The sequence below is a fragment of the Felis catus genome, chromosome D3 (genome assembly GCF_018350175.1).
Source record: "Felis catus isolate Fca126 chromosome D3, F.catus_Fca126_mat1.0, whole genome shotgun sequence".
NCBI classification, from domain to species: Eukaryota; Metazoa; Chordata; class Mammalia; order Carnivora; family Felidae; genus Felis; species Felis catus.
In genome coordinates, this window is record NC_058379.1 from 6,209,277 (window position 1) to 6,229,202 (window position 19,926).

The 19,926-nt window shown below is 47.4% G+C and overlaps 1 protein-coding gene across 4 annotated transcripts in view; it reads right to left on the reverse strand.

Annotated features, from left to right (window-relative positions):
- The window catches only part of ATP6V0A2 (ATPase H+ transporting V0 subunit a2), a 44,722-nt gene that overhangs the window by 4,401 nt on the left and 20,395 nt on the right, over positions 1 to 19,926 (reverse strand). For 3 of the 4 annotated variants that reach the window (XM_045041191.1, XM_011287700.4, XM_003994607.6), the window contains exons 8-18: positions 18,738 to 18,831; positions 17,843 to 18,055; positions 10,944 to 11,094; positions 10,567 to 10,703; positions 10,137 to 10,324; positions 9,944 to 10,034; positions 7,608 to 7,726; positions 6,023 to 6,233; positions 3,565 to 3,684; positions 2,207 to 2,326; positions 330 to 447 (exon numbers count right to left, since the gene is read on the reverse strand). In XM_045041191.1, coding sequence (XP_044897126.1) covers positions 330 to 447; positions 2,207 to 2,326; positions 3,565 to 3,684; positions 6,023 to 6,233; positions 7,608 to 7,726; positions 9,944 to 10,034; positions 10,137 to 10,324; positions 10,567 to 10,703; positions 10,944 to 11,094; positions 17,843 to 18,055; positions 18,738 to 18,831 — 1,562 coding nt within the window. The remainder of the gene's footprint in view (positions 1 to 329; positions 448 to 2,206; positions 2,327 to 3,564; positions 3,685 to 6,022; positions 6,234 to 7,607; positions 7,727 to 9,943; positions 10,035 to 10,136; positions 10,325 to 10,566; positions 10,704 to 10,943; positions 11,095 to 17,842; positions 18,056 to 18,737; positions 18,832 to 19,926) is intronic. The other variant, XM_019814450.3, reaches the window with a different exon arrangement.

A 19,926-nucleotide genomic window follows, 5' to 3' on the forward strand; every position in this document is an offset into this window, starting at 1 on the left:
ATTAGTATCCACAAATAACCCACACACCTACATAATCTACACGTAACCTGCTTCTCATGTAAAAGTCAGCCGGCTCCCGATCACGTCAAACACGGAGGAAGATACGGCATGCCGGAAAACTCAGAGGCCTGCCTCCCCGTGAGAGAGAGGGCTGACACAAACGGGCGAGGCTGTCCCCGCACAATACTGGCTCACGCGGTACCCGAAGGACGGCACTAGCCTTCCCTCGGAATTGTGAAATGTCGCACAGAGCCCCCCCCGGGTTCACCGCGGCACGGTGGGGCGTCTCGGCACAGAGTGTGGGACCGCAGGTCTCGGGAAAAACTTACGTGCATGGGCCAGGCTGAGAGCCCAGAGCCTCAGGTATGAAGCGGTGTTGGAGATGCACCCCAGACAGTACTCGATGGAATGAATCACTTGGGTCATCAGTATCTCTCCAAAATTAAACTGAGGGAGATCACACAACACGCGTCAGAGTCGCCGAACTGCCCGCACGCGCCCACCCACCGCCACGCCTGGCCGCTTTCCGTCCCTCGCTCAGTGGAAGGACCGGCCTCTGGGAGGCTGGGGAGACGGCGCGGGAGGGTGAGGAGCAGCGAGTCAAAGGCCTGAGCTTGACTCACTGCCCCGTCACAGACAGCGCGTCACCCCGGCTCCCCCGGCCTCAGTTTCCCGTGCGGCACCCGTGTCACAGCCCTCGGGCAGCCCAGTGCGACTCTGGGGCCGGTCTCAGCGACCACGGAACACCTACTGAAACCGGAGACGCTGACCGACCCCGAGCCTGGAAGACTCTGAAGTCTTCAGAAGACAGGTGCGTGTCTGCTGCATAAATGCAGGCCCAACAAGGATAGACCGTGAAAAGGGCCCCTGGCAGTGAAAAGGCTGTAAAACACTGGGAAAGAGGACTCTAACGCTCCTCCCCGTTCTGCTTTTTGGTTCTCTTATGACCCTATAAATTATCAATCATCCCAAATTAAAACACTACATTACGTAACAATTACAAAATGTTGACCGTCAGAAATTTTGTTTGGCCCTTACTGGATGGCCAAATAAAGTTTCCAAGAAAATAAAGCCGACCAGAGTAGCGGAATCGGCTCTAGTCTGTCTGCCCAGGGCTGTGCCGCCCTTCTTTGGGGGGAACTGCTTCTTCCGCCATTCACCCCACACCCCCAGCCACAGCCGTTACGGGCTGAACCGTGACCCCCTCCAAATTCACATATTGAAGGCCTAACCCCAACGTGACTGTGCTTGGAGACAGGGCCTTTTAAGGGGTAATTAAGGTTAAAAGAGGTCACGAGTGTGGGTGTCCTTAGAAGAAGAGACGCATGCCCACGGAGGGCAAGGCCCCGTGGTGACACGTTGAACAAGGCAGCCCCCACAAGCCAAGAAGGAGGCCAGGGGAGAAACCAGCCCTGCCAACGTCTTGAACTGGGGCTTCTAGCAGTAAACTTCTCTTGCTGAAGACCCCGTCCGTGGTTATGGCCATCCGTGCAGATGACAGGAGCGGTTGTTGGAACAGGGATGACGAGGGACTGCAGCCAGGCAATCACAGTTCTTCCTTGGGATGCTTCCTAATCTGACAATCAGCCGAGAGCACTTTTCTCTCCGACTGAAAGACTGGAGAAAATAAGCTCAGGGCTGGCTGTGGCCACGGTTCCAAAATCGTGGGGCCAACTGGCTTCAGAATATGAAGCAAACTTGCAAAGGAAAACCAACCCAGACTTCTTGGAATTGGATGCCCGGAAACCAATCACCCTGAGGCCAACTCTGCTCCTGTCCTGACATGAGCCAGAAGATTCCCTGTGAAGCCAATGTAATCAGGTCTCCCTCTTACAACTACAAAGTTCTGACTGAGACAAGAATCTCTGGAAAGCAATGCTCATGGCACCTTAAGTCACTTAATATGACAGCATGTAATGTTAACAGTAGAAATCCCACTGTAAAACTGAAACAACAAAATGATAAGCCAAAACCCTTATGGGCAATAATCAAAACAGTATTTAGGGAAGCTTTTGTAACAGGTGTTTGGGTTTTGAGGGTTTTTTTTGTTTTGTTTTTTGTGTTTTAAGTAAACTCTATGCCCAACGTGAGGCCTGAACTCATGACCTAAAGATTAAGAGCCACACACTCCACCGACTGACCCAGCCAGGCACCCCGAGAGCTTGGCTTCTTGTCTAATGTTATGGACAGTAACAGAGAAGATTACCTCTTCACACATCATTTCTCTATATCCATCTTCTATTTGGTTATTTCCCTCTTCTATGTCTTGGCTTCCCAGTAGAGAAACTTCTTCCTCGCTGTCTTTCCTTACGAGTGTGTAACCACTCTAACAACAACCAAAAGAATACAGAGTCATTGCCTTTAAAATCACAAGGACCTGACAAATCCAAAGTCGGAGCCCCTTTATTTCTCCTAATGATGCGGCTCTTCGAGATTAGAAAGTTGTTTATGAGAACGCAAGCATGTCATACCTGTTAGGATGGCTACTATCTAAAAAATGACAATAATAAGTATTGATTAGAGGAACTGGAACCCTTTGTGTACTGTTGGTAGGAATGTAAAATGGTGCAGCCACTGTGGAGAACAGTGCGGTGGTTCCTCAAAATAATCATAGGATGTGATCGAACAACTCCATTTCTGGGCACATATCCAAAAATCTGAAAGGACTCGAAAAGATTTTTAGACACCATGCTGAAAGCAGCATTATTCACGATAACTGAAAGGTAGAAACAACCCAAGTACCCGTCGATGGATGAACGGATAAGCAAAATCTGATCTATCCATGCAACGGAATATTACCGAGCCTTAAAAAGGAAGAGATTCTGTTACAATCCAGATGAACCTTGAGGACATTAAGCTCAGTGAAATAAGCCAGTCACAAAAGGACAAATACTGCATGGGTCCACGAATACGAGGTGCCTAGAGGAGTGAAACTCCTAACAACAAAAGTAGATGGTGGTTTTGAGAGGCTGGGGGAGGAGAGATGGGGAGTCAGTGTTTCATGGGGACAGAGTCTCCATTTGGGAGGATGAGAAAGTTCTGGACGTGGACGGAGGTGACAGTACAGTCTATCACAATTATTTTTAAAGAAATCAAATGAGAAAGTGGACACCCAGGAAAACAGTCTAGGAAGAAATTTAACAAAACGGTAACCCTGGTTATAAGCGCATGATAGGATAGGGCGCTCCTTCCTGTGCGTTCCACGTTTCCTATAATTGAGGGAGGTTATTTAAATTAAACAACACCTTAAAGAAAAAAGTCAAGAAGCAAGGAGGAGGAACAAAAAGCGCTTTGCCAATGACAACAGTGCTGGAGGACCTGGTTCACACCCCCCGCCGGCCTGGTTCATCCCCGCACGGCCCGCGCCCGCACGGCCCGCGCCCACAGGCCCGCACAGCGGGCTCCGCAGCGAGCTCCTGCGGAACAGGCGACACCGAGCTTCCGGATACAGGGAGCGCCGGCTTTACATCAAGAGCCTGAGACCCTCTGAAAGGTGTTTTCTTTACGTCTCTTCCTATACCTACAACCAGGCACCTCCGAACACGCGTCCGGACTCGCACTTACCCGGCTCACGCCAAAGCAGCTGCGCCCGTTGTGGAGCCACAGCAAGAAGAGTGGTTTTCCCAAGAAGAGAACGGGAACGGACAGCGCCGTGACGGCCAGCAGCAGCCTCTGGACGTGCCCCTGTCGCGCAGAAGGGGAGGAAGCCCATTAAAATGCAAGGACGTGCTGGCCGGGTCACCGGTGCGTTTTATGAGTGAAAATCCAGGAGAATGTCTCCTTATTTACAATAACAAGGAACAGAAGGTAAACGCAAAAGCCGAATCGTATTCGCCAGCAGGTCTTTTCCCAAACTCATAGCTGAATTCTAGAACTGATGAGTAACACCACTGACAGAGCGGTAAAATAACACTTTGTTCAGATCAGTGAGGGATGCATAAGAACATTCTAAACCAGAGGCAAATCCCAACTCGTCATTTCCCAAAAACACTGAAAGAGGACGAATACAAACACAGGCTAGACATTTTTTTATATTCTTGTTTTTACTATTATTATTATCATTGTAAAGATTACTTGAGGAACCTAAATAATAGTAAGTGGATTCACTTCTACACAAGAAAAATACTAAAAGAGCATTCAGAACAAAACTAAAAGCCTTTTCTTCAAAAGTCGGCATATTTAAGGGCGCCTGGGTGGCTCGGTGGGTTGAGCCACTAACTCTTGATCTCCGCTCAGGTCATGCTCTCATAATTTGGGAGTTCAAGCCCTGCATCAGGCTCTGCGTTGGTGATTCTCTATTTTCCTGTCTGCCCCTCCCCTGTTCGTGCTCTCTCTCTCTCTCTCTCTCTCTCTCTCTCTCTCTCTCTCAAATTAATAAGTAAACACATTTTTTAAAGTACAGATATTTACCGTCACCTAAAAAGAAATCGAGAGCAAAGCATATTCGCGCCTATATAGCCACTGCAGTCTGTGTGGGTTTAAAGGGCCTGGAGGCGGCAATGAAAACAAACGATCGGGCATCACACGGTCCCCCGCCTAGCCTTCCTCCACGGCCGCCCCCATGTGACGCACAGATTCCCAGAGCCGCGTGCACCACGTGGTACGAGCTAGTGGCAGGTATGCATTAGCATCTCGTACCGCACCACCGACACGAACGTGCCCCGAAATGCGGAGAAACGTGGCGGCCACGGGCAGAGTCCTGTCAGAAGTCGTGAGCTGTGTGGTCAAGCAGACCGGGCTAAAATCTGGGCTCCGCCGGCAGCTGTGTGACCAGGCCTGCCCTGAGCCACCGGGATGACACCACCGACCTCGAGGGCCAGTGTGAGTTAAGAAGAATAATCACGGAGAGCACTTTTCAGGCACACCGGAGACGTTAAATAAGGTAGTGCCCTTCAGTGATCTTCCCGGCCACGGCACCCGAGCGCCGCCGAACTCCCGTTGTGCCCTTCGCCCACAATCTACGTCATCCTACAAAAAGGTTCAACAAGATAACCATGAAATCTAATAGAAAAATCACAAACAGGAGAACCATAAGTAAGAGTTGAAGCTCAAACAGTTCAAGAAGGACACGTGTGCACAGCTCACAGCGAAGCCCACGGTTCCACGAGCTGAGCTTCCAATCGGGCTTACAGTGAACCGAGCTGTGCGTGGAAGGCGGAAAACAAAACTAAACGCTCCATTTGCAGGGTCACCAAAATTAAAAAAACAAGAACAAAACACCTACAGCTTAGGAGAACACAGGTGAGGACAGTACTGAGAAGATTTCTCCGGTATCTCACAGACACTGGGAACACGACACGCAAGGTCCACAGCAGCGTCCTTCAGGAGTGACACTGTGGCACTCGACACAGCACAGAGACCCTCACCGTAATCACAACGCAAGCTCACGTTTATTGAGCACTGGCAGGTGCCAGGTACTTCTAAGTATTTGATCAGATTAACTCTGGACTACAAATTGGGTCCTATTTTTATTCCCATTTTACAGGTGAGGAAACTGAGGCACAGAGGAGTCAAGGTATGTGTTCAAAGTTCCCCGTCAAAGAAGTGACAGAGCTAGGATTGCAAGCAGGGCGGTCACCCCCGAGCCCTCACCCCGCCACCGTGGATGTGGTGGGCGTTACCCAAACATACCACTCTAGAAAAGCCAGTTTGCGAGAGGGTCAGTGTGCTGTGGGGTCCAGATGCTGGTTCTGGGATGCCCTGGCTTAGTCAGAGATTGATTTTAAAGCAACTAGAAAAATGGAGGGGGCAGGGTGGGTGGGATTTGCCAGTCCTCAGAAACCCTCCAGTCCATACATTTTCTTCCCACAGTTTTGACAGCTACTGAGTGTTTCCCAGAGCCCCCAGCACAGTGTTCAGAGCAGGGTGACGAGCTCTTGCGACAACATACAAAGAAACAGGAAAGCCCCTACATTCCTGGGAGGCCTGCGGAGAGCCCCTTCAATCATCTACTGTTTAAAACAAAAAGGCTACCATCAGGACTTCCTGTAAGCTCACGGGGGTGGAAAAGAACATTACCTACCTGCCCTGAGTAAAGACCATTCGTTTCACTAGCCGGGAATAAAAACATGTTAATAAATTCAATCAGAATGCTGGGAGCGACTCTGGAGGTTTCTGCCGAATAAACCAGCCACTTATAGACGATCATAAATATAAGGTATCCAAAGATGCACAGCATAAAGAGAAGTTCCGGGACAGAAACCAAATAAATATTGAACTTCTTCCGGAAATGCCTAGAAAAAAAACAAAATGGAATCGATCAAACCATGAGCAAGTTTGGACTGAGATAAAGAATGAAGGGGGCACCTGGGTGGCTCAGTCAGTTAAGTGTCTGACTTCGGCTCAGGTCACAATCTCACAATTCACAAGTTCTAGCCCCGCATCGGGCTCTGTACTGACAGCTCGGAGCCTGGAGCCTGCTTCGGATTCTGTGTCTCCCTCTCTCTCTGCCCCTCCCCTGCTCACACTCTGTCTCTCTCTCTCTCTCTCTCTCTCTCTCACAAAAGTAAATAAACATTAAAAAAAAAAGACTAAAAAAAAAAAAAAATGAAGACAAAATTGCTCTTAAATTCTTTGTGACGAGGCCTCTCCCACCAGAACATCCTTTGTCTTATAACTCCTACTACTGATTCAGATACATCCACGAAGAAAACAGATGTGAGCACAGTGGAAAGGCTAGTGTTTCACTAACAAGTCCAGTTAGGAAAAAGATGCACCGTCTTCCTCTTGACACGCTAGCTCTAGCAAACAAACAAAAAGCTTTCCAACTTATAAGGAAGTAAGAGTATGACAAAAATTACTGCTGGAAACAAATCTGAATGTACAGGCCGCATGCCTCCCTCCCTTGAATGGAAAACTCCATGTGGGCAAAACCTGTCTTCTGTCTTCAGCACTACTCAGTCCCTGAAGCCTAAAACAGCGCCTGGCATATCCTCTACGATCAATAAATAGCTGCTAAATAAATGAATCACCGAAACGGTCAAAACCCCGTATGATCACAACACAATCAAATGCACAGCATTCCAGTACACTGGCTGCCTTTAAGGGCAGGCCCATACAGTCCACCCTCAAGAGGCAAAGTTTAAGAATACCAAACTTGGCTTATAAATACTGCTTTAATTTTTTTTTTTCAATGTTTATTTATTTTTGGGACAGAGAGAGGCAGAGCATGAACGGGGGAGGGGCAGAGAGAGAGGGAGACACAGAATCGGAAACAGGCTCCAGGCTCTGAGCCATCAGCCCAGAGCCCGACGCGGGGCTCGAACTCACGGACCGCGAGATCGTGACCTGGCTGAAGTCGGACGCTTCACCGACTGCGCCACCCAGGCGCCCCTAAATACTGCTTTAAAAAAAAAAAATCTGGGGCACCTGGGTGGCTCAGTCGGTTGGGCATCCGACCTCAGCTCAGGTCATGGTCTTGCGGTTCATGGGTTCAAGCACTGCGTCGGGCTCTGTGCGAACAGCTCAAAGCCTGGAGCCTGCTTCAGATTCTGTCTCCCTATCTGCCCCTTCCTCGCTCGTACTCTGTCTCTCTCTCCCTCTCTCTCTCCCTCTCTCTCTCTGTCAAAAATAAACATTAAAAAAACTTTTAAAAAATCTGTACTTACAAGTGGTTAAATATTCCCAGAATGACTCCAAAAGTCATGTGAATAATTCCTAAAATCACAGACATTTTCATTTTGAAAGAGTTTAGGAAAGTGAGGCGATTTGTGGCCAAGTTCCAAATCTGAAGACAAAACAAAACAAGACATCTTTAACTTCCTTCAACTGCTTCAGGACACACAGGTGACACCGGACATAGGAAGGCAGCTACAGATTTAAAAGGAAAGCAACGTTCAGACTTCCTCCTTGACGCCTGTGATCTGAGAACCACTGATTTCCTGAAACCAGGACCAGACTGTTACCAACAATCCCGTCTTTAATATGAAACGCAAAGGATGCCAAACGAAACCACACTGTGTTTAGGGAAGTGGCTTGTGAGGCGAGACCGAGAGGAAGGGCAGGGGAAGAGTCACACGGAGTCAGCGGGGCGGCAAGTTCCCTCTGGGGAGGGCCGGTGCGGCCAGGGGTGCATTCCAGGTCCCGGGGTCACTTACCCTGGGGGGTGGGGGTGGGGGGCCGTACAACTATGTGTGTTAGGACTTCACAGACAGGTTTTATACATCCTTGTGCGTGTGCGTTCTATAATAAAGTTTAACAGGAAGGGAGGGAGGAAGCGTCAGTGCAGCAAGTGGCCAAACCGTGCTGATAAGACCCAGGGCACCCAGGCTCAACCCCCCGGGGCTCCCTGACCAGCCCCTCCAGGCCCCCGCCGCTGATTACCTCTCTTCTCTCTTCTCTCTCTGAAAAATTAATTCCTACAGTCCCTCACTCGGGGGATTAGGAAAAGGGACACAGGGCCTATTAGTTCTTTTTAAGTGAGAAGAAGTTCTAGAAAGAGGTATTTAGGCTGACTTCAGCTTGACTGCCTGGACCCACGGGAAAAAGCCCACGGACGGCGCCCTCCTCGGGGGAAGCAGGGGCAGGAGAGGAGGAAAGCCGGCAACAACGCGACACCTCGCCAGCGACATGTAAATCTATCTTTCATCACTACGCCTAAAGCAACTGGGTACAGAACAACTTTTAGGCAAAAACAGGGGAGAATAAGAAGGTAGATTTAAAAGTTCATAAAGAAACTTGGCAGGGGACGCTAAAACTACCTCCAGCCGTTCCCGGGTCGGGAAACTGAGGAAATAAGGACTGGACAGAGGAGACCTTCGCAAGAGCTGGACCTTGCCTACGCACATGGATCTATTTTTTAACCATATGAGCGTGGTGCCAATTTTTAAAATTAAATCAAAGCGAAACGAGGCAGTACCGTGCCCTAGTCTCTTCCTCCCCCCACAAAACGCCCTCCTAAACTTTCTTCCTTGGAGCCTATATTCAGAAATGTTTCTCTCCTTAAAGCAAGGCCACACATTATTAGGAATCTGGCTCCAAAATGCTGTACCTTAAAGAAATTGTTATGAAAGTTTTTTCAAGTTTCCAGTTATATGAAGATGCAAGGCAACAAGGCTGAATTACACAAATTACATTTAGAGGCGAGAATGAACAGACCGGTTAGGAGGGCACTGGCTTGGAAAGCTCCGATGAAGGTGCCGGACCTTTCTCTTCAGTTTTTTCAATTCTGCACATGATTATAGCTCACGCCCCCAGACCGATTTTGAGTTGGTTTCTAAGCTCCCCTTTCTAGGGTGAGATTCTCCCAGAAGACGGCCAACAGTCCAGAAAAATGGTCCTTCAGCCTGGAGGTAGCCTGCTGGGGGCCTGGGCACCGGGTGGGAGCCTGGGAGGAGCCTGGTGGCGGCCTGGCATGGGCCTGGGGGGGGCCCTGGAGGGAGCCTGGCGGGAGCCCGGTGAGGCCTGCCTGCTGAGCCCTGTGGGGCATGGGGTGGGGGTGGCAGTCCCGGTCCCCTGCAGCTGCGTCTTTCTTTTCCTTCTCCAAACACTTCCCATTTCAAACAACTACCTCAATAAGCACCCTGAGAACCTTGAGCTCCCTTTCAGCTCTAAAATTCCTATTATTTCTTTCTAGATCACAGGGTAAAAAAACAAAAATTTCCACAAAGAAAAAAGAAATTTAGGAAGCTGCCTCCACTTAAAGGCTCCTGAAATGCCATTTCTCCCTCGAGGTCAGGAACCCCGACGGCGTGCGGCCCCACCTCTCTGGACGGACTCCTCCCACTGGGCACTGACCCGGGCTCCCACACGGACAGCTCAGCTTCATCTCTAAACCAACCTGACTGGGGATGCACATGGGCCACGACCACCCAGGCAGAAACCCCCCAGGGTACCTTCCCCACCGCCTGCAACCCGGGGAACCTTCCGAGGAAGCACTCGGACAATTAAAAGCAGGTGCACCACAGAGGGAGCGGAGATAATGGCGAGGAACAGGTGCACTCACGGGATCGATACCAAGAGGGTAAGGGCCTTGGAACACTCCAGGAATGCTCGGGTCCAACTGCAAAACCCTGTTGTGCCTGACGACGCTGTCACTGTAACAGAAAGCAGAGTGAGCAGGCTGACCTAGCGGAGGCCGGAGGAACCTCCGAGAAGCGCTTTCCGACCTAAAACACCGCTGGGTAACACACACTTACTTCCAAAGCCCCATCTTCTTCTGCTCCGCAGGGGTGTGGCTGGAGCTGTACATGGCTGACACGCTCCACCCAGAGCCGAACAGGTTGACCGACTTTGAAAAGCAGTCGTTGTAGATGAGGCCCGTGTACACGGAGAACAGCCCCATCAGCAGGAGGATGTATCGGCCATTGAAAAACATGCGCATGATCTGTGAAAAGCAGGGCAGGTGAGCAGAGGGGGACCGTGCGAAATCGCAGGAGCGGGACCCACGTGGGCCTGGGACTTCTCAGAGGGCTGGCGTGGGGGGCGTCGCCGTCACAGAGAGACCACAGGCCCGCACCCCTTACGGCTCCGTCCTACAGTGACGCTTACTGCCAAAAACTGACATTTAAGATCATCCCTGCTAACTACCCAACCAGACATAAGGAGCTGCGGTGTTTGTAGTCTCACCTCTTGTGACTGATTTAGTCTGGGGTGGTTTTCATTTAACACCAGCAAGAGGGCAAACAAGAACATCACGAAGCCATGTCCGAAGTCTCCGAACATCACGGCGAACAGAAAGGGGAAAGTGATGATGGTGAAGAGAGCTGCGGGGAGAGCAAGACGCTTGACTCACCGGAGGCAGAAAATTCCAGTTAATTCCAACACCCGACCTTCTCCAGAATTCTCAAAAGAGAACAGACAGGTTCAAGGGAGCATTTTACACTCAGGACAACGACACAACAGCAGCAGCGAGCCTGTTTCCCCAACGCCTGTCACAGCGTCGTGGGGAGAGGCAGCGGCAGTGGTGCACGAGGCAGGAGGATGGACGAGGTCACACCGCCCACCTGGGTTCACTTCTCTGTAGCTCCCGACTCCATAGGCGTCCACAATGTTCTGAAAGCCCTCGGTGAATTTGTTGGTGCGGATTAGAGTCGGGGGGGTTTCTTTTGTTGGGATGGTGTTCATAAATGAGGGGATTGTAGCACCGCTCTCTCTCTTTCACATAAAAAGAAAGAAAGGAAAAATTAGTACCCAAAATCCCGTTCGCGACCACGGGCTCCCTGCTACGGCGAGGCTCTGCGTGGCCACGCGGACAAGTGCCGACCACCCTCGGAGGCTCACGGGCAGAGGGGGTGACAGCAGGTGTCGGGGGGGTGGCACCGGGGGGCTGCAGTCCTGCAGAAGAGTATGGTGGCCAGGCTGCAAGGACGGGAAAGCGGACGGAGGGGCTAGGGATGACAGGGACAGGTGGATGACGTGGTCTCAGAATCACGAACATAAAACTGAAATTTAATATTATGCCTCATAAAAACATTCAAGAGGAATTTGGAGACAACTACAGTATCTAATAAAACCAAAAAATAGACGAGAATAATCGTCAATCTCAATGAGGGCTTGATCCCGGGAACCGGGAGATCGTGACCTGAGCTGAGATGAAGATTCAGACGCTTAACCGACTGAGCCGCCCAGGCGCCCCCCTTGAGTATCTTAAACAGGTTCTGCAGAACTAATACACAAATAGACGATGTACTTACATTATATGTAACAGAGTTCCCTTTAGTATCTCAAACGTATATTCTTATGTGTGAACATACGTTATGTCTAATACAGAATTTCCTTGAATATTTAAACACGTTTCAGAAAACTAATTTCATTCAAAAGTGATCAAAAGAAGAATGCAGGTCAGACTTTTATATAAAGTTGTAGTTAAAAAAAAAAAAACAAAACTGAGCAGAACATCCCTCTGAACAATGAAAGCATGCCAGAAAGACATACTCACAGAAGAGATGACAATTTAACTTACTATATCAAAGTGAGCAAAAACATTACAAAAATAATACCTGATATGAAAAAAAAACCCCACAAAGCAGAATAAGAGTCTGAAATGAGGTGACAGAACTCAGGAAAGTATTAGAAGAAAAAGAAAAAATATGCAGAAACGAGACAAAACTAGAAAAAACTCCAAGGTGAAGACACCTTCCTAGTAACAACGCTGCAAGAGAAATAGACAAAAGAATGGAAATTCTTAAAAATCAAAAAGTAAAGAAAGACAAAAAGGATTCAAGGAAAAGTGACAAACACTGAAGATAAGAAGGTTTAACTTAAACATAACAGCAGGTCCCGAAGGAGAAAACCAGAGCAAGAGAACGGAACAGATACTAAAAACTATAGTTGAGAATTTTTCTGAAACTTTTTTTAAAACTACATATTAAGAGAACACACTGTATATCTGAAAATACCAACCCGGAATAACAGAATCAACACACAGTCTAGTAAAATCATTGAAAAAAATCCTTAAGCGTGTGGGCAGAAAAAAGAAAGTACCAAGACTTATAAGGAAAATTCTGTTAATATCAGGCTTTTTTGTTAGCAACGCCATGCCAGAACAAAATGGAATCACATGTTTAAGACACCCATGGAAAACAACAACAAAAATTTTAAAACACGAGCCCAGGATTTTATTTCCAAACAACAAACTTCCGATTATAAAGGCAGGAGGCATACACTACTACGAACACAGGAGAACTCAGGGAGCACTGTTCCCACGAGCCCCTGCTCAGGACTCGGAGAACACACTTCAGACAGCCAGAGCGGCTACAGCACCCAGAGATAATGGAAGCACCAGAACTGCTGATGTCCCCAGCAAACTCCCTCCCAGTGGCAGCAAAAGGCATGGTCTAGACATCAGCCAACCCACAGGTACATGTGATGCAGGGTGACTGGCTGGTTTTCAGCAACGAGGAAATGTGGTAATTGGCTGGTCATGTCGACGCAAGCCAGCCCTCTTCCAAAAAAAAAGTAAAAGTCCATTTGTGCCGTCAAAGAATTATGTGACGAAACGTGACTAACCAAAAAAACCTCATATGAAAACTTGCTTCCTTAGCTGTCACTTGAAACATGTAAACCTACTATTTCTAATGAAGAACTGGGTTTTGATGCAGGAAAAAAAAACCTCACAGGAACATGGCAGACTGACACCATGGCCCGGCAGTCAGGCGCTGGAGCCTACTCTTCAAAGTTCAGAAGCCATACAAGCGAATTGATAAGTTCAACTATATTTAACAAAAAACTACTGCATGACCAAAGCAAGCCAACAAACAGAAACATCAAAAGACGAGTGGCAAATTGAGGACAATATTTTTTCTCATGTCACAAAGAGCCAACAGAAATTAGTAAGAAAAAAACCCAACAAACCAGTAGAAAATGGGCAAAGCAAAAAATAATAATAATTAAAAAAAAGGGGGGGGCGGTTGGGTGGCTTAGTCCGTTGGGCGTCTGACTTTGGCTGAGGTCATGATCTCGTGGTCTGTGAGTTCGAGCCCCACATCAGGCTCTGCGCTGACAGCTCAGAGCCTGGGGCCTGTTTCAGATTCTGTGTCTCCCTCTCTCTCTGACCCTCCCCCGTTTATGCTCTGTCTCTGTCTCAAAAATAAATAAACGTTAAAAAAATAATAATAAAAAAATAAAAAGAAAATGGGCAAAGCATAAAAACACAGAGCTCATTAAAAAAGGAAAATTCAAATGGCTCTTAAAGATTTTAATTTTTTTTTTTTTAATGTACATCCAAATTAGTTAGCATATAGTGCAACGATTTCAGGAGTAGATTCCTTAGTGCCCCTTCCCCATTTAGCCCATCCCCCCTCCCACAACCCCTCCAGTAACCCTCAGTTTGTTCTCCATATTTATGAGTCTCTTCTGTTTTGTCCCCCTCCCTGTTTTTATATTATTTTCGTTTCTCTTCCCTTATGTCCATCTGTTTTGTCTCTTAAAAGTCCTCATATGAATGAAGTCATATGATTTTTATCTTTCTCTGACTCATTTCACTTAGCATAATACCCTCCAGTTCCATCCACGCAGTTGCAAATGGCAAGATTTCATTCTTTTTGATTGCTGAGTAATACTCCATTGTGTGTGTGTGTGTGTGTGTGTGTGTGTGTGTGTGTGTATAGATATAGATATAGATATAGATATAGATATAGATATAGATATAGATATAGATATAGATATAGATATATATCACATCTTCTTTATCCATTCATCCATCAATGGACATTGGGGCTCTTTCCCTACTTTGGCTATTGTTGATAGCGCTGCTATAAACATTGGGGTGTGTGTGCCTCTTCAAAACAGCACACCTGTATCCCTTGGATAAATGCCTAGTAGTGCAATTGCTGGGTCCTAGGGTAGTTCTATTTTTATTTTTTTGAGGAACCTCCATACTGTTTTCCAGAGTGGCTGCACCAGCTTGCATTCCCACCAACAATGCAAAAGAGATCCTCTTTCTCCGCATCTGCGCCAACATCTGTTGTTGCCTGAGTTGTTAATGTGAGCCATTCTGGCAGGTGTGAGGTGGTATCTCATTGTGGTTTTGATTTGTATTTCCCAGATGATGAGTGACGTTGAGCATTTTTTCATGTGTTGGTTGGCCATCTGGATGTCTTCTTTGGAGAAGTGTCTATTCCTGTCTTTTGCCCAGTTCTTTACTGGATTATTTGTTTTTTGGGTATGGAGTTTGATAAGTTCTTTATAGATTTTGGATACTAACCCTTTATCTGATATGTCATTTGCAAGTATCTTCTCCCATCCTGTCGGTTGCCTTTTAGTTTTGCTGATTGTCTCCTTCGCTGTGCAGAAGCTTTTTATTTTGATGAGGCCCCAGTAGTTCATTTTTGCTTTTGTTTCCCTTGCCTCCAGAGACGTGTTGAGTAAGAAGTGCTGCGGCCAAGATCAAAGAGGTTTTTGCCTGCTTTCTCCTCGAGGATTTTGATGGCTTCCTGTCTTACATTTAGGTCTTTCATCCATTTTGAGTTTATTTTTGTGTCTGGTGTAAGAAAGTGGTCCAGGTTCATTCTTGTGCATGTCGCTGTCCAGTTTTCCCAGCACCACTTGCTGAAGAGACTGTCTTCATTCCATTGGGTATTCTTTGTCAAAGATTAGTTGCTTTGTCAAAGATTAGTCAAAGATTTGCTTTGTCAAAGATTAGTTAGCCATACATTTGTGGGTCCATTTCTGAGTTCTCTATTCTGTTCCATTGATCTGAGTGTCTGTTCTTGTGCCAGTACCATGCTGTCTTGATGATTACAGCTTTGTAGCATAGCTTGAAGTCTGGGATTGTGATGCCTCCTGCTTTGGTTCTTTTTCAAGATCATTTTGGCTATGCGGGGTCTTTTCTGATTCCATACAAATTTTAGAATTATTTGTTCTAGCTCTGTGAAGAATGCTGGTGTTACTTTGATAGGGATTGCGCTGAATATGTAGATTGCTTCGGGTAGTATCGACATTTTAGCAATATTTGTTCTTCCTATCCGGGAGCATGGAATATTTTTCCTTTTTTGTGTGTGTCTTCTTCAATTTCTTTCATAAGCTTTCTGTAGTTTTCAGTGTACAGATTTTTCACCTCTTCGGTTAGATTTATTCCTAAGTATTTTATGGCTTTTTGTGCAACTGTAAATGGGATTGATTCCTTGATTTCTCTTTCTGTCGTTTCATTGTTGGTGTTTAGGAATGCAACAATTTCTGTGCGTTGATTTTATATCCTGCAACTTTGCTGAATTCATGAATCAACTCTAGCAGTTTTTTGTGGAATCTTTTGGGTTTTCCATATAGAGTATCATGTCATCTGCAAAGAGTGAAAGTTTGACCTCCTCCTGGACAACCTGGATGCCTTTTATTTCTTTGTGTTGTCTGATTGCAGAGGCTAAGACTTCCAACACTATGTTGAATAACAGTGGTGAGAGTGGACATCCCTGGCTCATTCCTGACCTTAGGGGAAAGCTCTCAGTTTTTCCCCATTGAGGAGGATATTAGCATTGGGTCGTTCATATATGGCTTTTATGATCTCGAGGTATGCTCCTTCTATCCCTACTTTCTTGAGGGTTTTTTATCAAGAAATGATACTATATTTTGTCAAATGCTTTCTCTGCATCTATTGAGAGGATCATTATGGTTCTTGTCCTTTCTTTTATTGATGTGTTGAATCACATTAATTGCTTTATGGAAATTTAACCAGCCCTGAATCCCAGGTATAAATCCCGCTTGGTCGTGGCAAATGATTTTTTAATGTATTGTTGGATCCGGTTGGCTATTATCTTGTTGAGGATTTCTGCACCCATGTTCATCAGGAAAATTGGTCTCTAGTTCTCCTTTTTAGTGGGGTCTCTGCCTGGCTTTGGAATCAAGGTAATGCTGGCTTCATAGAAAGAGTTTGGAAGTTTTCCTTCCACTTCTATTTTTGGGAACAGTTTCAAGAGAATAGGTGTTAACGCTTCCTTAAATGTTTGGTAGAATTCCCCTGGAAAGCCATCTGGCCCTGGACTCATTTTTTGGCAGATTTTTGATTACTAATTTGATTTCTTTACTGGTTATGGGTCTGTTCAAAGTTTCTATTTCTTCCTGTTTCAGTTTTGGTAATGTATATGTTTCTAGGAATTTGTCCGTTTCTTCCAGATTACCCATTTTATTGGCATATAATTGCTCATAATATTCTCTTATTATTGTTTTTGTTTCTGTTGTGTTGGTTGTGATCTCTCCTCTTTCATTCTTGATTTTATTTATTTGGGTCCTTTCCTTTTTCTTTTTGATCAAACTGGCTAGTGGTCTATCAATTTTGTTAATTCTTTCAAAGAACAAGCTTCTGGTTTCATTGATCTGTTCTACTGTTTTTTTTGGTTTCAATAGCATTAATTTCTGCTCTAACCTTTATTATTTCCTGTCTTCTGCTGGTTTGGGGTTTTATTTGCTGTTCTTCTTCCAGCTCCTTAAGGTGTAAGGTTAGGTTGTGTATCTGAGATCTTTCTTCCTTCTTTAGGAAGGCCTGGATTGCTATATACTTTCCTCTTATGACCGCCTTTGCTGTGTCCCAGAGGTTTTGGGTTGTGGCAATTTTTTTTAATGTTCATTTGTTTTTAAGAGAGAGACAGAGCACAAGCAGAGGAGAGGCAGAGAGGGAGACACAGAATCCGAAGCAGGCTCCAAGCTCTGAGCTGTCAGCACAGAGCCCAATGCAGGGCTTGAACTCACAGACTATGAGGTCCTGACCTGAGCCGAAGTCGGACGCTTAACCGACCGAGCCACCCAGGAGCCCCTGATAAAAAACTTTTAACCTCATTCAAATAAGAGAAACGCAGTAGCTGATACCTTCCATCAAAACTGACCCAGCAATTCCATATCTGGGCCTCTCCTCTGACAGATCTGTGTGTGTGAACCGCCACGGCCAAGTGGCGGTTGCCACGGTGGTACTGGTCACATCAGGCACCACACCGCCTAAATGAGTAGGCAGCCAGGTCCCCAGGCCATGGCACATCCGTAGAGCAAAGTATTAAATAGTATAAAAAGTAGGGAAGTTCTATTAAATGAAAAGAACAGAATGAATAACCAGCAACCTTCCGTGAAAGCAAGAAGATATCCATTCGTTCGTGCTTACCCTTCAGTTAAGAAACCCAAAGACCCAGCAGAAAACAGCCCTTGTCTCTGAGGTGACAGGGTAGGAGGAAGCCACTTCACTGCGTCTCTTCTGTTATATGTATGTTTTACTTCTCTAACCACACAACCAGAAGAGCCAATGAAAGCCGTGTGCGCATGCACACGCCCTCGGATGACACGCTCTCCGGGGCATCGGTCCAGGACAGGAGTCAGCACAGCCCTCTCCCCGCTCCCAGACACTCCCACGCTCCTTGGCGTCTCCCGGGTTCTCAGGCATCCCCAGAGCAGCCCCGGTCCCTCCGTCTGGTCCCGGCCACCTTACCGACCCCTCCTCGAGCGCCCGGCGCAGCTCGTGCAGATCGGCCTCAGGACACCAGACTTCGGCGATGAGGCACTTGTTGGTCACGTCGAAGCTGCACATGTTCAGCATGTGGTAAATGGCTTTCATCTTCTTCACCTGGATGACGTGGCTGTAGACGGATTCGGCGGCTTTACACAGCACTTGCCTTAAATAATCCTCGGTTTTGTGGAGCACCTGCGTGGGAACAAACACAGGCTTTCCCAGCTTTTGTCCCCGGCACCGGCCCCTCCTGGGCTCATTCCGTGTCTTCCCGGCCGCCAGGACCACCAGGCAGCGGGTGGAAAGCAGCCCAGCCGATCGGATGCTCTCTCGGGAGCTGCCCCTCCAGGACACAGCCCCCAGGGCACAGGAGGTGGCTGGGTGTTACCATCTGGGTGCCAGCACGGCGCCTGGCTGGGCCCACGGAGCTCCCATCCTTCCCATTCATTCCCAGTCTCAGCTCAGTGCCCGGTCAGCCCCGAGAGCCACCAACTCCACCGTGTCACATTCGGGCCTGAAACCCCCTTTTGCTTAGGTGGGTGGGAGTCCACTTCTTGCCGCCCAGAGCCCTCGCTGATACAAGGAGGAACGGTCACTGAAGTAGTGAAGGCAAAAAAATGACAGCCACCACTTTAAACGGGTCGCCTGTCTCCTGCGATGACCAGAGGATCTTCTCTAAAGTCCCACCATCACCACCTAGATTTCTCACAGGTGGCTAAAATAAAACTTCCACGAAGAGGAGCGAGGTGAGTCACTTTCCAATCTCCCAAGAACATCTTGATTTGTCCACAACCAAAAGTTTCCACATTGAAAAACAAGGTAAATGGACTTGTAAATGTTTTACACACCTCAGGTAAGGAGGCAACGGTTTACTCACAGTGTAGAGATCCTGAATCCGGGTATTGAGCCCCTCCTGAATCTCCTTCCGCTCCTCAGCTGTATTCGGGTAGGGGTAAACATGGCAGTGGTAACTACAAGACAGAATGCAACAGTCTCACGCCCGTCAGGACCAGGAGAGGCGACAGCAAACACCAGAACCGAATTCAGTGCACCACGTGGGCACACCTCCCCCCAGAAAGGAACAAAAGCAGCCTTCTGGGAGAAAAAGGTCAGACACAGGCACCTGCCCGCGCTGAGGCCTTGTACACGGAGACACTCGACAAATGTCTACGGGCTTCAACACATTTAGCACGCTCTCTCTTGGTTCCGTGTTCCCTCCCTGCCCCGATCGTTCCCGGAGCTTGCTCCCCATTCCAACTTTCTGAAATCCACCCCAATCCTTGGGCTGGGAATTCATCAAACAGGTTTGAACACACAACGGTCATTACTTTTAAAAGAAAGAGAAAATAAAGGGAGGGGGAGGAAAAAAAAAAAAAAAGCTCCGGTGTTCTAGCAACTGCTTTGGACACATGGTGGGTGCAGTGAGCCCCTCCCTCGCCTCCCAGGGCCCGTCTTCTTGGGGGGCTGCGTGGCACCCGAAACACACGAGGTGTGCCTCCCTACTGCACTCTCCCTTCTGCCTTGACACCTTCCTGCCACACTTAACATTGTAAGTTCTGACTATTAAAATTAAATACTCACTCTAGCCTTATCCTAAGCAACACTCTGTGTGAAATCATGGGCTTGTGTGCTGGTGACAGTTTTTCTAATGTACACTGAATAAACATCTATGAAATTAACAACAGGTTTGTCCATGTAACACTTAAAATTACTTTCCGTATCACCGGTGACAGAGTATCTGACTCTGGGAAACACTTTATAAAGGAAATACCAAGCCCCAGCCTCACCCCCACGGGAAATAAGCCATCTAAAAACAAAGGGCATTCTTTTGACTTTTTTGTTTGGCTTTTCCTATTTTTCCACTGTTGATGAGAACAAGTCACAGAGAGATTTCCGTTGTGACACTCCTTAGCGTGTGGTGGCGGCTGACGCTGCACGGGAGTGTCTTGCCTGTGTGGCCTCAGTCCCGAAGCCCAGGGAGGGAGGAAAGTGCCGCTCCCTCTTACAGGGAGGGAGCCTGGACGTGGTGACTTACCCAGCCCGCCCTGGGTGTGGGCGGTGAAGCC